Genomic DNA, 18,673 nt, shown 5'->3' with positions numbered 1-18,673 from the left:
TATTTACACGGAATGTGACAAAAAAATAATGAACTTGTTATTTTTTTCTTCTTTCTTTTTACAATCCGCCAATGTCAATAAAATCCCGTTGTTCTGTAAGGCCTTAAACACCCCTTTTAACAACAACACCAAAGACAACAGCGTCACGGGCTATATATTTCCGGTCCCCCCCTCCCCAATTACTCATAACACTGGTCTGCGTTTGAAACAAATTTCTGAGGTCAAGGGGCTTTTTTAGTTGTTCTTTTATAATTTTTGCGTGCTGAATTCAAAAATGTAACTCAATCACCATCTCTTATCTTCCCCCATCCAAAACCTTGATCTTTTCTACCCCCGCTAATTTCACCCCAAATCCACTGAATTTGAAATACCAACTTCTGTCCTGGAAGTCCGTGGTGTCCTTGTGTTTTATACTTCTCCCCACCCCCCCCCCCCCCCCTTCCCACGCCTCCTCCCCCCAAGCCCTCTCCCTCCCACACATCTCCCGATGTCCCTGCTCTCAAATGTTGTGTTTGTGTGCTTCCCCTTCTCTCCCCCTCTCGTCTTCCGCTCCCTCTTTTTATATATTTTGCTTGTCTGTTTGATTTGTTTGTGAAATAAATAGGCTCTTTCACGAGCCTCGATTCAGTATACAAAATATATATACTGTATATATATCGAGTCAGGTTTTTATGCTATCTCAATTTTAAAAAAAAGATAATTCGAAAATAATCGTAATGAAATTAGCAAGTTTCTTTTTATTAAACAGACAAATTGACAGAAAATGTACAATGTAAAAAATGGTACACGAGTACAGTTAATGTGGAAGAAAGGGCTTTCTCAAAGAAAGACTTTCGTCCGTGTTCCACAGCTTGAACGTCTCTCTTGAGGCACCAGCAGTAGTCCTCGAGCATGTTCACATCCCAGCGGCCCGGGTACCTCTCTTCCCAGAGCTGTAGATAGAGTTTGGCCAACTGAACAATAGGCGCCATGTTGTTACCCAAGGTCAAGTGCACGCGCGCGTGCGTTCAAGCGTGCATGCAACTTACTGCTATTAGGGACGGGTTTATTTTTATGTTCCTGAGTTTCATACATTGTTTAGTCAGTTGCGAATGAGTGAAAGTTGGGATGGATGAGTGGAAGTTGGGATGGATGAGTGGAAGTTGGGATGGATGAGTGGAAGATCAATCACTCATCCATCCTTCCTTCCACTCATCATCCATCCCTCCTTCCTTCCTTCCACTCATCCATCCTTCCACTCATCCATCCTTCCGCTCATCCATCCCTCCGTCCACTCATCCATCCTTCCTTCTACTCATCCATCCCTCCTTCCACTCCTCCATCCCTCCTTCTAGTCATCCATCCTTCCTTTCTTCCACTCATCCATCCCAAATTCCCCTCATCCATCCCAACTCCCACTCATCATCCATCCTTCCTTCCACTCAACCATCCCAACTTCCACTCATCCATCCTTACTTCCACTCATCAATCCTTCCTTCCACTCATCCATCCCTCCATCCACTCATCCATCCTTCCTTTCTTCCACTCATCCATCCCAAATTCCACTCATCCATCCCTCCTTCCCCTCCCAACTTCCACTCATCCATCCTTACTTCCACTCATCAATCCCTCCTTCCACTCCTCCATCCCTCCTTCCAGTCATCCATCCTTCCTTTCTTCCACTCATCCATCCCAAATTCCACTCATCCATCCCTCCTTCCCCTCATCCATCCCAACTCCCACTCATCATCCATCCTTCCTTCCACTCAACCATCCCAACTTCCACTCATCCATCCTTACTTCCACTCATCAATCCTTCCTTCCACTCATGCATCCCTCCTTCTACTCATCCATCCATCCTTCCACTCACCCATCCCTCCTTCCACTCATCCATCCCTCCATCCACTCATCCAACCTTCCTTCTACTCATCCATCCCAACTCCCACTCATCATCCATCCTTCCTTCCTTCCACTCAACCATCCCAACTTCCACTCATCCATCCTTACTTCCACTCAATCCTTCCTTCCACTCATCCATCCCAACTTCCACTCATCATCCATCCTTCCTTCCACTCATTCTCCATTCTTCCTTCCACTCATCCATCCCAACTTCCACTAAGCGAATGCATGCAATGCGATGCGTGTTATGCTAGTTACGGAGGTTGGGTAACAACATGGCGCCTGTGAATCACATGACAGCGCTTAACCAATCATAGGGCAAACCAATTGAAACCGGGTTGATCTAACTCTCTCTATATACGGCTCTGTCTCTTCCATCACTCGAATATCCTGGTGGAAGCGCTCTCCTTGCTCCTCGCTGAGATCACCGCAGTTGTCCGGAAAGTAGTCTAAATGCGAGCTGAGAAAATGCATCTTTATGGACTTGCATGCACCAAGAGCCTGGAAGGTCTGCAGGAGCACCTCGACAACACGTTCGTACTCTGGACTTCGGTGGTTGCCCAGAAAATTCGTGACGATGGACTTGAATGCGACCCAGGCATTGATCTCATTGTCCTTCAGACTTTCGTCGAATTGAGCATCTTTCATTAGCTCCCTGATCTTTTGGCCGTCAAAAATACCTGCTTTCAGTTTGGAAATTTCTGATTCAGGAAAGCGAAAGCTCGGCCTTCTTTGTTGAGAGCTCTGACGAAATTCTTCATTAGTCCGAGCTTGATGTGCAGCGGCGGAAGTAGAATCTTCTGCGGATTCATGAGATCGTGTGACAGAACGTTGTGCGAACCTGGTTCCACACCAGGTCTTGCTGGACGTAGTGTTGCTTGTCTGCTCGGCTGTCCCACAGAGCCGAATGAGGCCGCAGCCACATAGCCCATGTTACCCCCCACACAAAGTTGTATTTGTATTTGTATTTGGTGTAGCCGCCTTGTAGACCCAGTACTAGGACTATAACATATAAAGAAGTTTATTAACTACTACTGGTGTCAATACTGAGTATGGTATCACATCGCCACCAAAAATACAAACATTTAAAATTATTTAAAATATAAAATACTTCACTTTTTCTTACTTAGATTTTACTTTTAAAAAGTACCTAGGTTGACACCAACATACCTTTAGGTCTCCACATATCATCCAATTGTGATGTTTGTACTTCAAAGCAGTTAGCAAAAGCTCCACATTACTATAACTTTCAGTCATCTGCACCGAGTGACCCACCGGAACAGACACGACCTTGTTACCATTGTAGAGTATACTGCTTTCAAGCTTCTGCTTGAGGAATCTATGAAGAGCCGCCATTATGTAGGGTCATACGCTAAACCCATAGCTGCAATGAGGTCGTTGACGTTGTTACAGTAAAACCAGCGAATCTTCTTCGTCTAACATGAAATATTCCCGAAACTCTTCTTCACGGCTGCGATACCAGAAGAATGTTGTTTCTGGAGTTAACAAACGATTTTCGCGAAGACGTTACCATAGCAACTGAGCAGATTCTTTGGACAAGCACAAATCTCTTGTCAAATCGTTCAACCCAGCTTGGCTCATTATGTAGCCCCACCTTCAGGTGGGAGTGGGTATTGCAAGTCTCACCCTTTACAGAATTCGCAGTCGGCATGTTTTTGCTTCATGCATGTAACCGTTGTTTTTTTATTTATTCCGGGAGCGATTGAGGCAGCTGTCAGTTGCTTATACACTGCCCAAATAAAGTTATGTCAGAGTCTTGATTTTGGCAGTTTAACCATAAGAGGGTTGCAGGCAGATCTTGTGCGACCTGCAGGAATATTTGGGGGACAGAGCCCAGAGAGAGCTGGGGGGGCAAGGCCGGAGAGGAGTCGGTAGAAGACGGAAAGACCACCAACCTGCCTGCGGTGTTTCATGTTTCCATTAGTTTTCTGGGACTGGGAGATTGAAATTTCTGCAGATGTGCCAGTGGATTACTCCAAATACATCGTTGTGCCTTTGCAAGTACAGCTGTCGTGACGAGGGTTTTTTTTTTAATCCTGACAGGTGGCTCATGCTTGCTGTTTATACCTTGCAGAATGTACACCTGTCCGATTGACTCAGTCTTGCCATCTTTTTACATCTCTTGGTGTTGTCTTTGGTTTTGGGCATTGATAATTAATGATTCATTCTCCATTCCAATTGAGCTGACCTCTTCTTAGCCATTCCAATGGTCTACCAAAATGCCCAATCTATCCAAATTTTTTTTTTTTTTTTTATACCTTCCTGCTCCTTTATCTTTTTCCCTGGTGTCAGTGTATATTTGTCCATCCGACTCTGTTCTTTTACAATACAGTATCTACTTCATTCTCCTGATTCCAGATTATGTCCAAACAATTCTTGTATTTCAGTGTTTTGTTCATTCTTCTTTGCTTTTGCTTGTAGTCATTTAGTTACATTTCCTGTTTGGTAGCTGATTCTTTGTCATTTAAGGAATTTCACCACAAGTGCTAGCTTTTTGGAAATGCCACTACACTCATTATTCCACAAATGTGAACTATTATTTATACTTTAATTCGAGGTTTCACGCTTGTTTTGGATATTATGTGAATGTGTTAAGATGTTCCACCTTCAAGCTATGTTGTGTTTGGTGTTTGGGACTTGGGCCTCCTTCAGCCATCTACATATCGAAGGAAATAAATGTCGTGTTGATCGATTGTTCAAACCATAAATCAACGATAATCGATATGCCAAAAGAGTATCATTCACAGGAACAGGCACAAGAGTATCATTCAAATATATAAATAAATCCATAAAGCAACCATTTCTAATATGCTGACTACTTTGAAAGCATTCTTCAAAAGATAGACACTGCTTCCCCAAATCCAAATTAATAATTTAATTTCCATATACAAAATGAGGAAGATAAGTTTAAGAATTCCGACATTTGTCAAGATGAAATTCAGGAAGAACCAAAAGTTAGAGACCATTGCCATCGTACATGTAAATATTGAGGTTCTGCTCATCAAAGTTGTAATCTCATTTGTCAATTGTCCATGTAGTGGTTCAATAATCACTTCCCCAGCATATTTCCCACCGATCTGGATTTCCTTCGCCTCCAAGATCTCCTGATGACCTCTCACCGTTTGGTGTTTTAGGTGAGGATTTGTTAAGAAAACTAGAGCAATGTGACTGTCGCAAAAATGCCTCCACGTAGTTCTTTCCTGTGACAATGGATAGATGACCTCGTTCACTGGCCTAAAAATGAACAGGTTTGGTTTAAATCCCTTCAGCTGTTTTGAAGTGTCACACTTTTAACACAGGACAGGTTTCACATCGATCGGAGAAGAGATAGTTTTAAATATCGGCTTTCAAGCTAATATGGCTGCCAAACCACGTGACATATGACATCAAAAATGTACACTCTACATATATATGGGTATGGGATCATGTTTGTTAAGTTTCGTGTTGATCGGATAAGGTTCGTTTTTCTATCCAAGATGGCTGCCAAACCATGTGACCTATGCCGTCATCATTTTCAAACTATATGCAACAGTGGTGTTCTATGACATTTGTAAAATTTTGCATATATAGGGTAAGCGGTTTGAGATATAATTAGTTACACTTTCCTTCAATCCAATATGACTGCCAAACCATGTGACCTATGATGTCATAAATTTAATATTTCAATACAAATGGATCAGAGATCATGTGCATGCAATTTCAGATTTTTAGGATAAGGCATTTGTTTAAAACATTTTTGGCTGGTATACCACTTCACCAGTGATGTCATAAGCCTGGTGTTGGCTTAACGGTTAGGGTGCCGGCTTTGGATCCTAGGATCCCGAGTTTGGATCCCGGTCGATCGTTGAATTTACGCCGGGGGGGGAGGGGGGGGGGGTTGACTCAGCCTGTCATCCTTCCGAGGTCTGTAAATTGAGTAACAGTTCACTGGTAAATGGGGCACTGCATCAGCGGCACAAACGCACTTCCAGAAAAGTGATGCAACCAGCAACCACAGGCTGCATATGAAACAACAACAACAAACATATCATTGCAATGCTTTTGTTCCCCATTGGGAGTAAATGACAATGTGCCAAGTTTCAATTTTTTCCATTCAGCGGTTTCCGATAAATATTGTTTAATTATTTGTTTAATCCAAGATGGCTGCCATACCACATGACCTATGATGTCACAATTATCATGCCATTCTGCATGGGTGTCACTCCTACCCTGAAAGTTGTTTCTCAATCGGACATGTGGTTGCTGAGAAAAACGAGGTTTAGCCCGTACGGACGGACAACCCAAAAACATAATGGACAGACGGACACCCCACCTTCGGGGGCAGAGGCATAAACATGTTTTCAGAGAACTGAACTGAACTCAAAAATGCTGTTATTTCCAGAGTCTCATGTGAAACGCTTCATTCTGTCATCAAACGATTCGATATGTAACCATAAGTGTGCACAATGTAGAGGACATTTCAAACATTTGTTGCAGTCCAAACAAAACTTTATGGGTTCCGTTATGCATCATATAAATTATATGGTCTTGCATTAAAAAATAGATTTAGCAGATTTACGGTAGAAAACAATTTCAAATCTGGTACATTTTTGTGACTCACCCTGTACAATAAGCCACCTTGCTTCCCAGAGAATGCAAATACAAAATGGCACATTTACCAAAGGTGCTGTTCAAATATAAATCCAGGCATCACAAAATCAAGCAAAACAAATTAAAGTATGGACAAGAGGAGCACATGGAGAAATAACTTCCATTCAGCCCTATTTTTACCCCCGCCACAAAAGGTGGATGGAGGTTATGTTTTCACCCCCGTCTGTCTGTTTGTTTGTTTGTTTGTTTGTGAACAAGATCTCAAAAAGTTGTGGACGGATTCGGACGAAATTTGGCATAGAGGTAGTGTATGTGCCAAGGACGAAATGATTAGATTTTGGTGAAGTTCCGGATTTGGATCCGGCTACTAGAATTTTTTCGGTGATTCTTCACCATTGGGAGATAGGGACAAAAACGACATACAACAGGATATGTCAAAAAGTTGTGGACATATTTGGACGAAACTTGGTGGACCGATGGGGTATGTGACAAGGAAGAATCGATTAGATTTTGGTGAAGATCTGAATGTGGATTCGCATATGAGAATTATTTAATTTGTAAGTGATTCTTCACCATTGGCAGATAGGGCCAAAAACGATATACAGCAGGATATCTCAAAAAGTTGTGGACGGATGATTTTGATTAAATGTGATTCTGTATTGTGATTTTCTGGGATACAAAACGTAAACTGTTCACCTGGCAGAGTTATGCTCTCTACTGAGTGCCGTTCTAGTTGAACTTGTAGACATCCAACTCAAGCCACATCGAGTACAGAAAAACTATTGAGTTTCGACCCTTCCAAATGAATTTTTTAAACAAAACTTCCATACAAGCGGTCCTACTTTTTCTGATCCGGTGGCGTTTCCCCATTGTGACGACATTCGGGCTGCATGATACAACCCAGGACACGTTTCTGAATGGTGTTGCTAAGTTTAATTGTGTGCGACTTCTCTAGATGTTGTACATGTGAGTATATTTTAAAAAAGAAAAAATAATCACACACTGAGGGCGACATAACGAAATGTGCACCACGATTAGTGAACATTATTTTTCAAAGTTTATTGTCACTATACAATCATAAATGAGAAATACAGGCAAATAAAGTCTCCCCACTGTATTACATGAACACAACATATACCAGCAAATAATAATACAAGTCAAAATCGATTTTATGAATCTGCAGTGACAACATTGCTCCTTCCAGGTGCTTCTCAAAGGTGCAGACAACTCCAAATTACCCATAATCACTAAAATGAAATGCTCAACCATAATTGGTAAATGCATGAAGAAACGAGATAAAACAAGGGTATGAATAATGACAGCACCTGCACCATGATACTATTTTACAGCAGAAAAAGGAAAAGCAGAGATTGACAGAAAGAGAGAGTCCTGGAAAGGGGGTGGCGGAGGGGAGGTCAGCTGCGACAAATCGTTGCACACGCATAAATAATTGTGACACTGCGTTTTTCCCTAATTTTACAACTGCACCGAAAAACAGCAAGCCAAAAAGCAATGAAATGTATATTTATACATGTTTATGCCACACTGACCCATGTAAAAGCGAGCGTATTTAAGAACGAGCAAAACAAACGACGTCGCAAACTTTCTGCCGCTCCCGGTCAACACAAACACGACGTACAGTCCCAGTCTGCAAGAAAGTCCACTTTGTGGCAACTATCAGGAACTTTGAATGCAAAATCCCTCGTGCAATATAGTTTCTGTGATTGTGCCATAATCTTCACTGTGATCGAATGGGTTTTGGACACACGGGAGCAAAAGTTTGATATCTTTTTTTGAAGACAAAAAAAAAAAAAAAAACTTTCATTCGAAGCACGCACAAGGAAACGTCACGTTCATGTGCACAAAAAGCAGAGCATGTTCCTCTCCCTTACAAAGCTTGGTGCTGTGAATGAACTTCAATGTACCCTCAAAGGGAGAAAAAAACCGATCTTCAGGAATTATACACATACACATTATATCCAAAATAAGATCTCAATATTTTACACATCTCCCATCTCTAAGTCTCTCACCATCTCTATTTACAGAAGTGCAAAATGTCACGTTTATTAGATAATCACTTACCAAAAACTTCTGTCACGCAAAATGCACAGTCTCGTCTAGGTTAAGATGCACTTAGGATAATTAACCATTTCAGACTTTGGTCTGCTGTGGGGCTTGAACCATGCGGGACAATGGCAGGATCGTCCGACCGACTCCCCCGTAAGCTCTTCCACGGTTAGGACCGGCCGGCTGTGCGGTGACGAACGGTGATGACGAACGGCCAGTCGCCGTTTAACTTTGGCGCTCGGCAAAAAGCACTGACACTAAACGAGGAAAACATTGAAACAGTCCGCCGAGCTTTGTCAAGAGCCGACGATAATTTGCTCGCCAGTTTCATTTTGAATACTCGGGCGTTTCCACCGCCTCCCCCACTTTATACTGGCGATTAGAATGTGCAGTTGAATTTCCAAACTCGGCGCTTTATAGATGCACGAAGGAAAACATTTGTGATATCGAGACACCATTTGCAAAACATTTTCTGATCATCATGCGAAATGTCAAAGAAAGCTAGAGCAATGCGACTGTGTCGCCGATATGCCTCCGCATAGTCTCACAACGGGTAGGTACCCTCGTTCACTGTCCTAAAATAAACAAGTTTGATTTAAATCCCTTCAGCTGTTTTCAAGTATCACATTTTCACCAGCCATGACAGGTTTCACATCGATCGGTGAAGCGGTTTCAGAGAAGGGATTTCTTTAAATATCGACTTTCAAGCTAATATGGCTGCCACACCACGTGGCATATGACCTTTAAAAATGTACACTCTGCATATGTATGGTTAGGGGATCACGTTTGTGAAGTTTTGTGTTGATTGGATAAGGTTCGTTTTTCCATCCAAGATGGCTGCCAAACCACATGACCCACGACATCATCATTTTCAATCTATATGCAGCAATGGTGTTAGATGATATTTGTAAAATTTCGCATCATTAGGGCAAGCGGTTTAAGAGATATCATTATTTTAAAATTTCCTTCAATCCAATATGGCTGCCACACCATGTGACCAATGATGTTTTCGTGGTCATCTATTAATCGCCATGCCTAGTCAATGACACAATGACACACAATGACAGTCAATGTAAAGTTTCGAATCAATTAATTTGGTGGTTTGGGAGAAGATTTGGGTTTTAGGTTAAATCCAATATGGCTGCCAAGCCATGTGACCTACGATGTCATAAATTTACTATTTCAATACAAATGTGTCATAGATCATGTGCATGCAATTTCAGATTTTTAGGATAAGGAATTTGATTGAAACATTTTTGGCTCGTATACCACTTCACCTATGATGTCATCATTATCATGCCTTTGTTCCCCATTAGGAGTACTTGACAATGTGCCAAGTTTCAATTTTTTCCATTCAGCGGTTTCCGATTTTTTAAATTATTATTATTTGAATTTAATTTAATCCAAGATGGCTACCATACCACTTGACCTATGACATCACAATCATCATAAAAACATTCTGCATGGGTGTTGCTCCTACCCTGAAAGTTTGGTCTCAATCGGACATGTGGTTGCTGAGAAAAACGAGGTTTCGCCCATACGTATGGACGGATAACCCAAAAACATAATGCCTCCGGCTCACCTTTGGGGGCGGAGGCTTAAAAAAATGACAATATTTTTTCAAATATATATGTATATGTATGTATATATATATATATATATATATATATATATATATATATATATATATATATATATATATATATATATATATATATATATATATATATATATATATATATATACATACTCTGAAGCCTTGTTTAAATGAGTTTAAAAATAAAAATGTTACTAAACAAACTCGTTGCGGACAAATGAATATGCACCACGGTTTCACATACTGGATAAGTTTGCAGGCGATGTGAAATAAAGTCCGTGAAATGGAAACGACGTAAATTTGTTCCAATTGTACCTTATATTTCTTTTTTTGAAACGGCAACATCAACAACCTTACACTGTGATAAGGTTACAATAATACTAATTTCCACCACTGCCATCCAAAAGATTATTTCAACACATTATTCGATGGTTTCAAAAACAGAGAAGCAGAGAATTTGAATGCGTGCACATTAAGCACTCCATTTATTTTTTTTTAATTACAAAATCCCACGGTAAATGGGTGCGAGCAACTGAAAACCAAACCGGATCGGGATGCGACCGATACAAAAAGTAAGGCCCGAGTTCGAGGTCAAAACAACATATAAAGGGGGCAGCCCCAACGCTGTGACATGAGCAAAAGTTGCACAATCAAAGAACATGCACTCCTCGGTTATCAGAGATGATCACAGATATCTACGTGGCTGCACAAGTCACGAAAACATCTTTCTATAATTCACCAAATGTCCGTCTGTCTGTCCGTTCCCAGGTACTGCAAAAACGGCTGAACCGATCGCAACGAAATTTTGGGTGGGTAATTCTGGGACTCCCTGGAGTAAAAAAAAAAATTTCCAATTTTCTAAACACGATGGAATAATATTTACCGATATGAACAGTGATGTGGCTTTTATTGAAATTCTACAAATACTGTTTAGATTTTGATGATGTGCGTGTGACATGATTTAACGGATGTTTATATAAATCGTTTGAAATAAAAAAAAGCCTTCAATTTCTGATATTTTGCCTTTTCATTTGGGCCTCCCAATTGAAGCCCCGCCCCTAGGGCGGGTACCGTTGCTAGTTATCAAAATTCCACAAAGTACCATTCGACTAGGGCCTCCATTCCTGTCAAAGAACACCGAAAATAGAGGTAATTTAGGCATTCGTTACGGACCCCAATTGTGGACAAGTTTTACTTTAAGGTCACTCTGAGCCTGAAGGAGAGTTTACAGAAATATCCGGTTTACACAAAGTTTACAGAAAATAAAAATCCAGGAGGGGGTTATATATTCTGAGTAAGATTAAACAACACAAATACTAGTCCTATGCTCCGATACACTATCTGTCCAGTGTTACCTGCACCCTATTCCACACTTCACCTGCTTTTCAGCTTATCCTCTTCTCGCATGTCCTTCATCAACTTATCCCACTTATCACATCTGTATGTCCCTACTAACGTTGTCCGTCAATTCGTTTCTCATCCAATTCGCCTGCTGATTCTCTCTACGCCATCCCGACCTCTTACTCTTAGATGAGCTACTAACTCTTAATCAAAGAAGAGGCTTTTAAGGTAGAAATAAAAGGCAGGATAAATTTTCCGATGTTATTTTTGGTTAAAGCATTTATTTATCGCCTGGCGATTCAAAAGGGAAATCATTATTTTCTCTAACAACTTCAATCTCTTCTCCTACAGTGCAAAGGATTGCAAAATCAATTTCTCCGAAATGATCGAGATTTTAAGTGCTACAGTCAATACAAGTCTTTCGATCAATCGTCGCAGCTATTACAATCAGTCTACCTGCACCTTCTCTTAAAAGAGGTTACACACAAACTTTAACCGCAGGTAGCACTATCTCACCAACGGAGCGGAGCGAGACACCTTCCAGACCCCCACACTTCCTGACGTATAATATTCCGCAGTAAAGTACAACAACCAAGAAGAAGAAATTTAGAAAACTGAACAATCAGAAAGGAATTCCACAAAGGGAGGAAAATGGAAATTCAGTAGGTGGGACTGGAGGACAGAGGGAAGGGGTGAGGAGGGGTTGGGGTAATCCAGACCCACAACTCCCTGCCAAAAAAAAATCCGCACTCAGATTCCCATCGATTCCTTGTGAAGAACACACAGCGACATCACTAAAGACTAATAAATGATAAAGTAATAGTTTGGCATTAAAATAAAGTATAAATGATTTAAAATCGGTTTTTTTTTTCCTTACATGGAGCAAATTAACAAAGTGAAGTAAACGAAGTTATATTCTCATCTATCCCAAAGTTCACAGTAAACGGTGTTGTAGCATACATGGATATTGCAACTCATTCACAACGATCCTCCAATATGCAGCAACACAGAATTTTAGTTGAATATTTCTTCGTGAAGAATACTGGTGGACACAATTAGTGAAAGAATAACGATGACGTGCTCAAACAGCAAGCGAGGTGTCACACAGTTTACGTAAGCAGCGCGGTGCGTTTACGCAAGTCGACAAAACGACCGATTGTGTCAAGTACGTGAAGAATGAAGTCCTAATGTCAACAAGGGGGCAGAAAGTTGGAATATAAATTCCAGAAATTCGGAATCGTAAATTGCATTTTGAAAAGGAAGCAGAATTTAGAAAGAAAGCTGGGAAGGTGGCAGCTCAAGAGGCAGATGTCGAGAGAGATGGCTCTGACCACTTAATTTAGAGTGAGCATCCACCATTGATGGGACAGAAGAAGCAAGGTGTTCATGGAAGAATAGCAGGGGCAGAAGTCATCAAAAGATGCTCAGAAATCAGAGAATTTGAGAAACAATAATGTCTGAGGTCTGCAACAATGATAGATTCCATCAATGTTTATGATGGAGAGAAGAATGACAGATATGTAGTTGAGGCGATCAAACTTGGAACCCTTCTTGGAAAGTAAAGATTTGAAAAGAATTCAGATGTTTCAAAAGTAATCCTTTACTATATAAATGATAAAATGATCACCATCCTCCATCCTTTTGGAGAGACTAGGGGACCCGTTGGTCCATTGGACCAAAATTTCATTGGTCTTCACGGCCTTGTAGCATACCTGCCTGCTGGACGGGGGGTCGTTTGGGTCATCAGAGTCTTTTGGGTCATCTGGGTCCTTGGGGACTTTTGGGTCGTTAAGGACTTTTGGGTCATCTGGGTCTTCGGGGACTCTTGGGTCTTCGGGACTTTTGGGTGATTTGGGTCATTGGGGACGTTTGGGTCATCAAGGACTTTTTGGGTCCTTGGGGACTTTTGGGTCCTCAGGGACTTTTGGGTGATTTGGGGTCCTCAGGGACTTTTGGGTTGTTGGGAACTTTTGGGTCAACAAGGACTTTTTGGGTCCTTGGGGACTTTTGGGTCCTCAGGGACTTTTGGGTGATTTGGGTATTTTGGGTCATGAAGGACTTTTTGGGTCGTTGGGGAATTTTTGGTGATTTGGGACCTAGGGGATTTTTGGGTCATGAAGGACTTTTTAGATTCTTGGGGACTTTTGGGTGATTTGGGTCCTCAGGAGCTTTTGGGTCAACAAGGACTTTTTGGGTCCTTGGGGACTTTTGGGTCCTCGGGTCTTTTGGGTGATTTGGGTCTTTTGGGTCATGAACTTTTTGGGTGATTTGGGACCTAGGGGACTATTGGGTCATCAATGACTTTTTAGATTCTTGGGGACTTTTGGGTGATTTGGGTCCTCAGGAACTTTTTGGTCATCAAGGACTTTTTGGGTCCTTGGGGACTTTTGGGTCCTCGGGGACTTTTGGGAGATTTGGGTCCTCAGGGACTTTTGGGTCAAGGACTTTTTGGGTCCTTGGGGACTTTTGGGTCCTCAGGGACTTTTGGGTGATTTGCGTCCTCGGGATATTTTGGGTCTGAAGTGTTAAAGGGTCTTCCAAGGTCGAAGGGGTCTCAGCAGTTTAAAGGCTTAAAAGGTACATTTCAATAGTACGTAATTCATAGACACAAAAAGTATGCCTCACACACACACAACTCATCCATTTATAGTATCCATATGTGCACCAGTGATACATTTGAGGATCTGCCATCAGGATTCAGAGAATGGTGAAAGGCTTGAGATGTTTAACTTCAGGAGAGTTTGCTGTTGAGCCGTGGCTCGTCAAATAAGTGATACGTACTGCTGCTGGCTATACGGAGGGTCTGTAGATTCCCATTTATTAGGTTTGTCTTCCAGGTGGACAATGGAAGCTGCTATTTGGCAGTTGCCTCAAGACACACCTCAGTAAACCAGTGTCGGGATATCAAATTGGACAATAGCTTGTGAAAGGATGAACAGGAGAGAATGCAATTTGTTGAGAGCTGCTATTTGTTGTTGAGAGTTGAGAGAGTTGAGACATGCAAGACATGTCGATGGTCGGAGCCAATATGATAATGGAGATAGCAGATTTCAGGATATACCAACACGAATTCTTGGACTTCTCCATACATGTCGGCATGATTGATGGCCGTCTGAAGATCGTCAAGTAGACAGACGTAGTCAGAAAGATAAAATCAAGAAAGCCAAGAGGGAGATGGACTTACATTATCAACATTTGCTGCAGGTTTGTTTATTTGAAAAGCTAGGCCTTGCGTGATGAAAATAAATGTAATAATTAGTTGCACCATAAATTGACCATTTATTTTTTGGGGAATTTGTGAGGGTGGGAAGGGAGGGAGGGGGGGGGAGTGCAGCATAAAGGACAAAATATTTGTTAAACAACAAATGTTCTGCCTCCAATTGTTGTTTTCAGCTATGTTGAAAAATCCCCCCAAATAAACAACAACATCAAAGCCTTGGCCTGCCATTCCTCACGTACTAAACAAAGAAGAACACTGGACAGAGGTCATCACAAACATTTAACTGACACGTACACAATAGGCTGTCGCTCTTTCGTCATTATCTGCATATATTAAACAACCTTTTCAAAGCACCATTTAAAATAGCCAAAGTTAAAACCTTCAACTCAACAATAGGTGCCTTTTTTTTTAAATCGACATGATACAAAACACCTTTGGAGGAAAAGAGGATTATAGATTGTGTACAATGACAAAGCCTGGTTATCATCCACAGGTGTTTCGGTGTTTGATCCCTGTCCTCAGGTTCATCCATCTCTAACCAATGCACAAAGCAGGTTACGTCGAGTCAAGTTACACTCGTACTCGACAATCTCCCGAAACCCAAACTCCATCCCCCCCACATTAAAAGAAACAGCAAAGCCCTCTCCTCAAAGTGAACACAAATAAAATTAAAGATAAAAAATCACTGTAGATAACATGCTAGTTTCCACAATAGGCACTAGGAATTGTGCATATTTAGAGGAAAGGATTTTCTTTTCCCTTATTTACATAACTTCATCAGTTGCAATGGTCACTTAATTCGCAAGAACTCAAATTTTTCGGGTTTGAAAGATCTTTGTATCGGATAGGAAGAAAACAACATAAGCCAAGAGGTAAATAGCAGCCCCCGAGGAACGAGCTTAAAAAGGTGCACAGCACGAAGGTTTGGCCATTTCAAAAATGACCCGAGAATGGATTCCATCCCTAAGAAAAAAACAAAAAAAAAACACAACCTTTCCAACCCTAAAAAGGAAAAAAAAAAACATAACCCTTTCACGTTCAGGCTTTAAAACCCAAATATGATCAACGTCGGGTAGGATCACAACATACCAAAATGTTCCCAATAATACGCCACCATTGCAGAAGTTAAATTCGAAGAATCGCACCTCTTTCGTTTCCGGCATGCTATTCAATTACAGGCCCTTCCGTTTGTATCAGTAGGACATGAGGAAGAGAGAGAAGGGAAATAAAACGAAGTGCCAAAATGAATCGTTTACAAACGGTCCCCAAATAAATAAAAGGCCCCATATACCGAATGCTGGGAAAGGATCAGCAAGCAAACTGAAGCAATGCGGAAGCAGAGGCAGCTTGCGATTGCGGGTGGTAGTATTTGCAAAGGGGGCGCGAGCACTTCCCTTTGGCAGCATCTCGGCACACGGTCACTTTGTCATCCACAACTTCCACGTGATCTGTGCAGGGCGACATACAACAGATGGACTGCTCACTTTCAGGTGTGAGGCTTTTGATGCCAAAAATAAATAAATCCGGTAAATTAGAGCAAGCGCTCCTGGAAGGACAAAGTGGTGTTTCTAATTTTAAAAATGTTTCCCTTCAGACAGTTTTCAAAGCAAACTCAAAAGCTTCACAATCATGGAAAATAAACTTGTAAAATATTTAGTGGTTTACCTACATCTCTGGGTTGAGTAGTCCCCAATTCGATTGGAAATGAAGCCAATTTTGGCCTGATTTTGGTGCTCGCAAGACATGATCCACAGACATATGGGATGACTATTGAAGACACTTTTCAAGCCTCGTGAATGATCCTGAGCAAGTCAAATAAAACCTTCCCATTGCTGCCTAACAATAGTTAGAGTGCATTAAGGACGAGTGCGATTTCATTTTTCCCTGATGTTGTGCTGAGAGTGTCCAGGTGAGTGACGAGTTTATTTGTTTTACCTCATTTTATAATGATCCTCCAGTACCAAGACCACAACTTGTAGATATGATCACCATTCACACAAATGCACATCCCTAATTTCCTTTCACCTCCTCCATCCTTTTTCTGCTTCTGCTCGTCGCTATGAAACAAAGTATCGTATTCCTTGGAAATTTCAGTTTAGATTTTGCCTTTTGCTGAACCTTGCTCTTCCATGAGCCTCGATCTTGTATCGATGGAAAAAATAAATCAAAGCGGGATGTATCTGGAAGTGTCATGATGGATGGATATTATTAAGCTGTTGTGCAACTTAATTTGCCAGTTTGTAATTTTATTTCATTCTTCATCTGTCTGTATTTCCTGTTTGCATGGTTGCATCCTTGTGAGCCAATTCTTAGTTTTCCTGTTTGCATTGAAAATTTTTCTCAATTTGCCAGTTTGTAATTTTATTTTACGAGTGAGATACCCGTGCGGTGGGAGGCCAGAAGCAAACAGACAATGCAGAAACGGCGAATGCTAAAGCATGAAACCAATAAATTCCACATTCCTGTAGCACCGTGGTTCTTAACCTGGGTTAGACCGAACTCCAGGGGTTCAGTGAGCCAGTCTCAGGGGTCCTCCGAAATGCATTGCAATTTTTAAAAAAAATTTTTTAAAGTTTTGTATCAATTTTGAATCTATGTGTAATTACGCTTATTATTATTTTGCTATATATGTTACGAACGAATGGAAATGTTATTTGTAATTGTATTCCCATCCCATTCATGGTTTCTCTGGTCTGTGTTTAAGATAAGTTGTTTCACACTGACTGTCGTAAGTTGAATCAATGACCAACTTGCGAATTATTCTGTTGATGGTGCTTACTTGCTTACTGGATTTTGGACTTTGGAGGTGTTCGGAAATTCCAGTGAATAGCCTCGATTAGCTTGCCGTGTGCCGTGCGTCATTGGCTGCGCCTTACTTTGGAGTTACTGATTAATTGAAAAGTAAGTTGGAAATGTTTGTGGATATGCAGGGCGGGTACAGAGTTATATTAAAGTCAAAAGTGGATGGTGATTATAAAATATGATTGAATTACTCAGAAAATTAGGTGGAGGTGATATAACTCCTTTGGTCGCAATTCAAAACTAACAATTCGCAGTTTTCTATGTAATATTATCATGGGATTAGAGATGACATAGAGTTGAGTAGATAATAAATCCCGTCATCGTGACTATAAGTTATGTTTTCTTTGTTAAAATTTCTCAGTTTTCAGAGGGGTACTGATTATATTTAAGCATGTTCCTTTTTTAATTTTTGTCATATAATTATTTGCCCGAACTCAATTAAGATCAGTTTGTTCCTTCTTTTTTTTTCTTTTTTTTTTTGCAGTATGTCGAGCAAAAAAAGGAAGTGGTCGGAGAATTACGTGCGGTATGGGTTCACGTGTTTGACGGAACGGGACGGAAGTCAGCGTCCTCAATGCATGCTTTACAATGTCAAGTTGAGTAACTCCAGCCGAGCACCAGCAAAACTACGGGAACACTTCAAAAAACTGCACGGCGAGGGGCAGTACAAAGACACAACGCTGGATGAATTCAAAATGAAGAGAGTCCGATTCGACGCAAGTGCTACCTTGCCCACTCTCGGCTTCGTTCCAATTGACAAACCGATCCTCACCGCGTCGTATGAAGTTGCGTACCTGATCGCAAAGCAGGGCAAACCGCACACCATTGGCGAGACACTCATCAATCCGGCCGCATTGAAGATGGCCAACATCATGCTGGGAAAAGCTGCTGAAAACAAGTCGTCTCTCGTTCCACTCTCAAATGACACCATCAGATGCAGAATCGACGACATGAGCGACGACATCCTCGCCCAGGTAGTTGCAGATTTAGTCACGAGCCCGACAAAATTCAGCCTTCAACTCGACAAGACCACCGACGTTTCGAATTACCCCTGTTTTTGCGAGAACACCAGCATTGCCATGCAACGCACTTCCAAGAGTCAGAGTTCATCCTCGCCTTGGCGTACGTGGCTGACATCTTCGACGCACTCAATCATC

The 18,673-nt window shown here is 41.3% G+C and overlaps 1 protein-coding gene across 5 annotated transcripts in view; it reads right to left on the bottom strand.

The window, feature by feature from the left end:
• The window catches only part of LOC137428152 (muscleblind-like protein 1), a 134,448-nt gene that overhangs the window by 78,017 nt on the left and 37,758 nt on the right, over nucleotides 1-18,673 (bottom strand). The window contains exon 9 of one of the 5 annotated variants that reach the window (XM_068118096.2): nucleotides 7,504-16,162. The exons of the other annotated variants lie outside the window; for them this stretch is intronic. Within the exon in view, the coding sequence (XP_067974197.1) occupies nucleotides 16,023-16,162 (140 nt within the window). The 3' untranslated portion in view covers nucleotides 7,504-16,022. Of the gene's footprint in view, nucleotides 1-7,503; nucleotides 16,163-18,673 lie in introns of those variants that run through there. 5 annotated transcript variants of the gene reach the window in all.

The sequence above is a fragment of the Myxine glutinosa genome, chromosome 5 (assembly GCF_964187855.1).
Source record: "Myxine glutinosa chromosome 5, kmMyxGlut1.1, whole genome shotgun sequence".
In the NCBI taxonomy this organism is placed as follows: domain Eukaryota; kingdom Metazoa; phylum Chordata; class Myxini; order Myxiniformes; family Myxinidae; genus Myxine; species Myxine glutinosa.
This window is presented reverse-complemented; position numbering and strand designations above follow the sequence as displayed.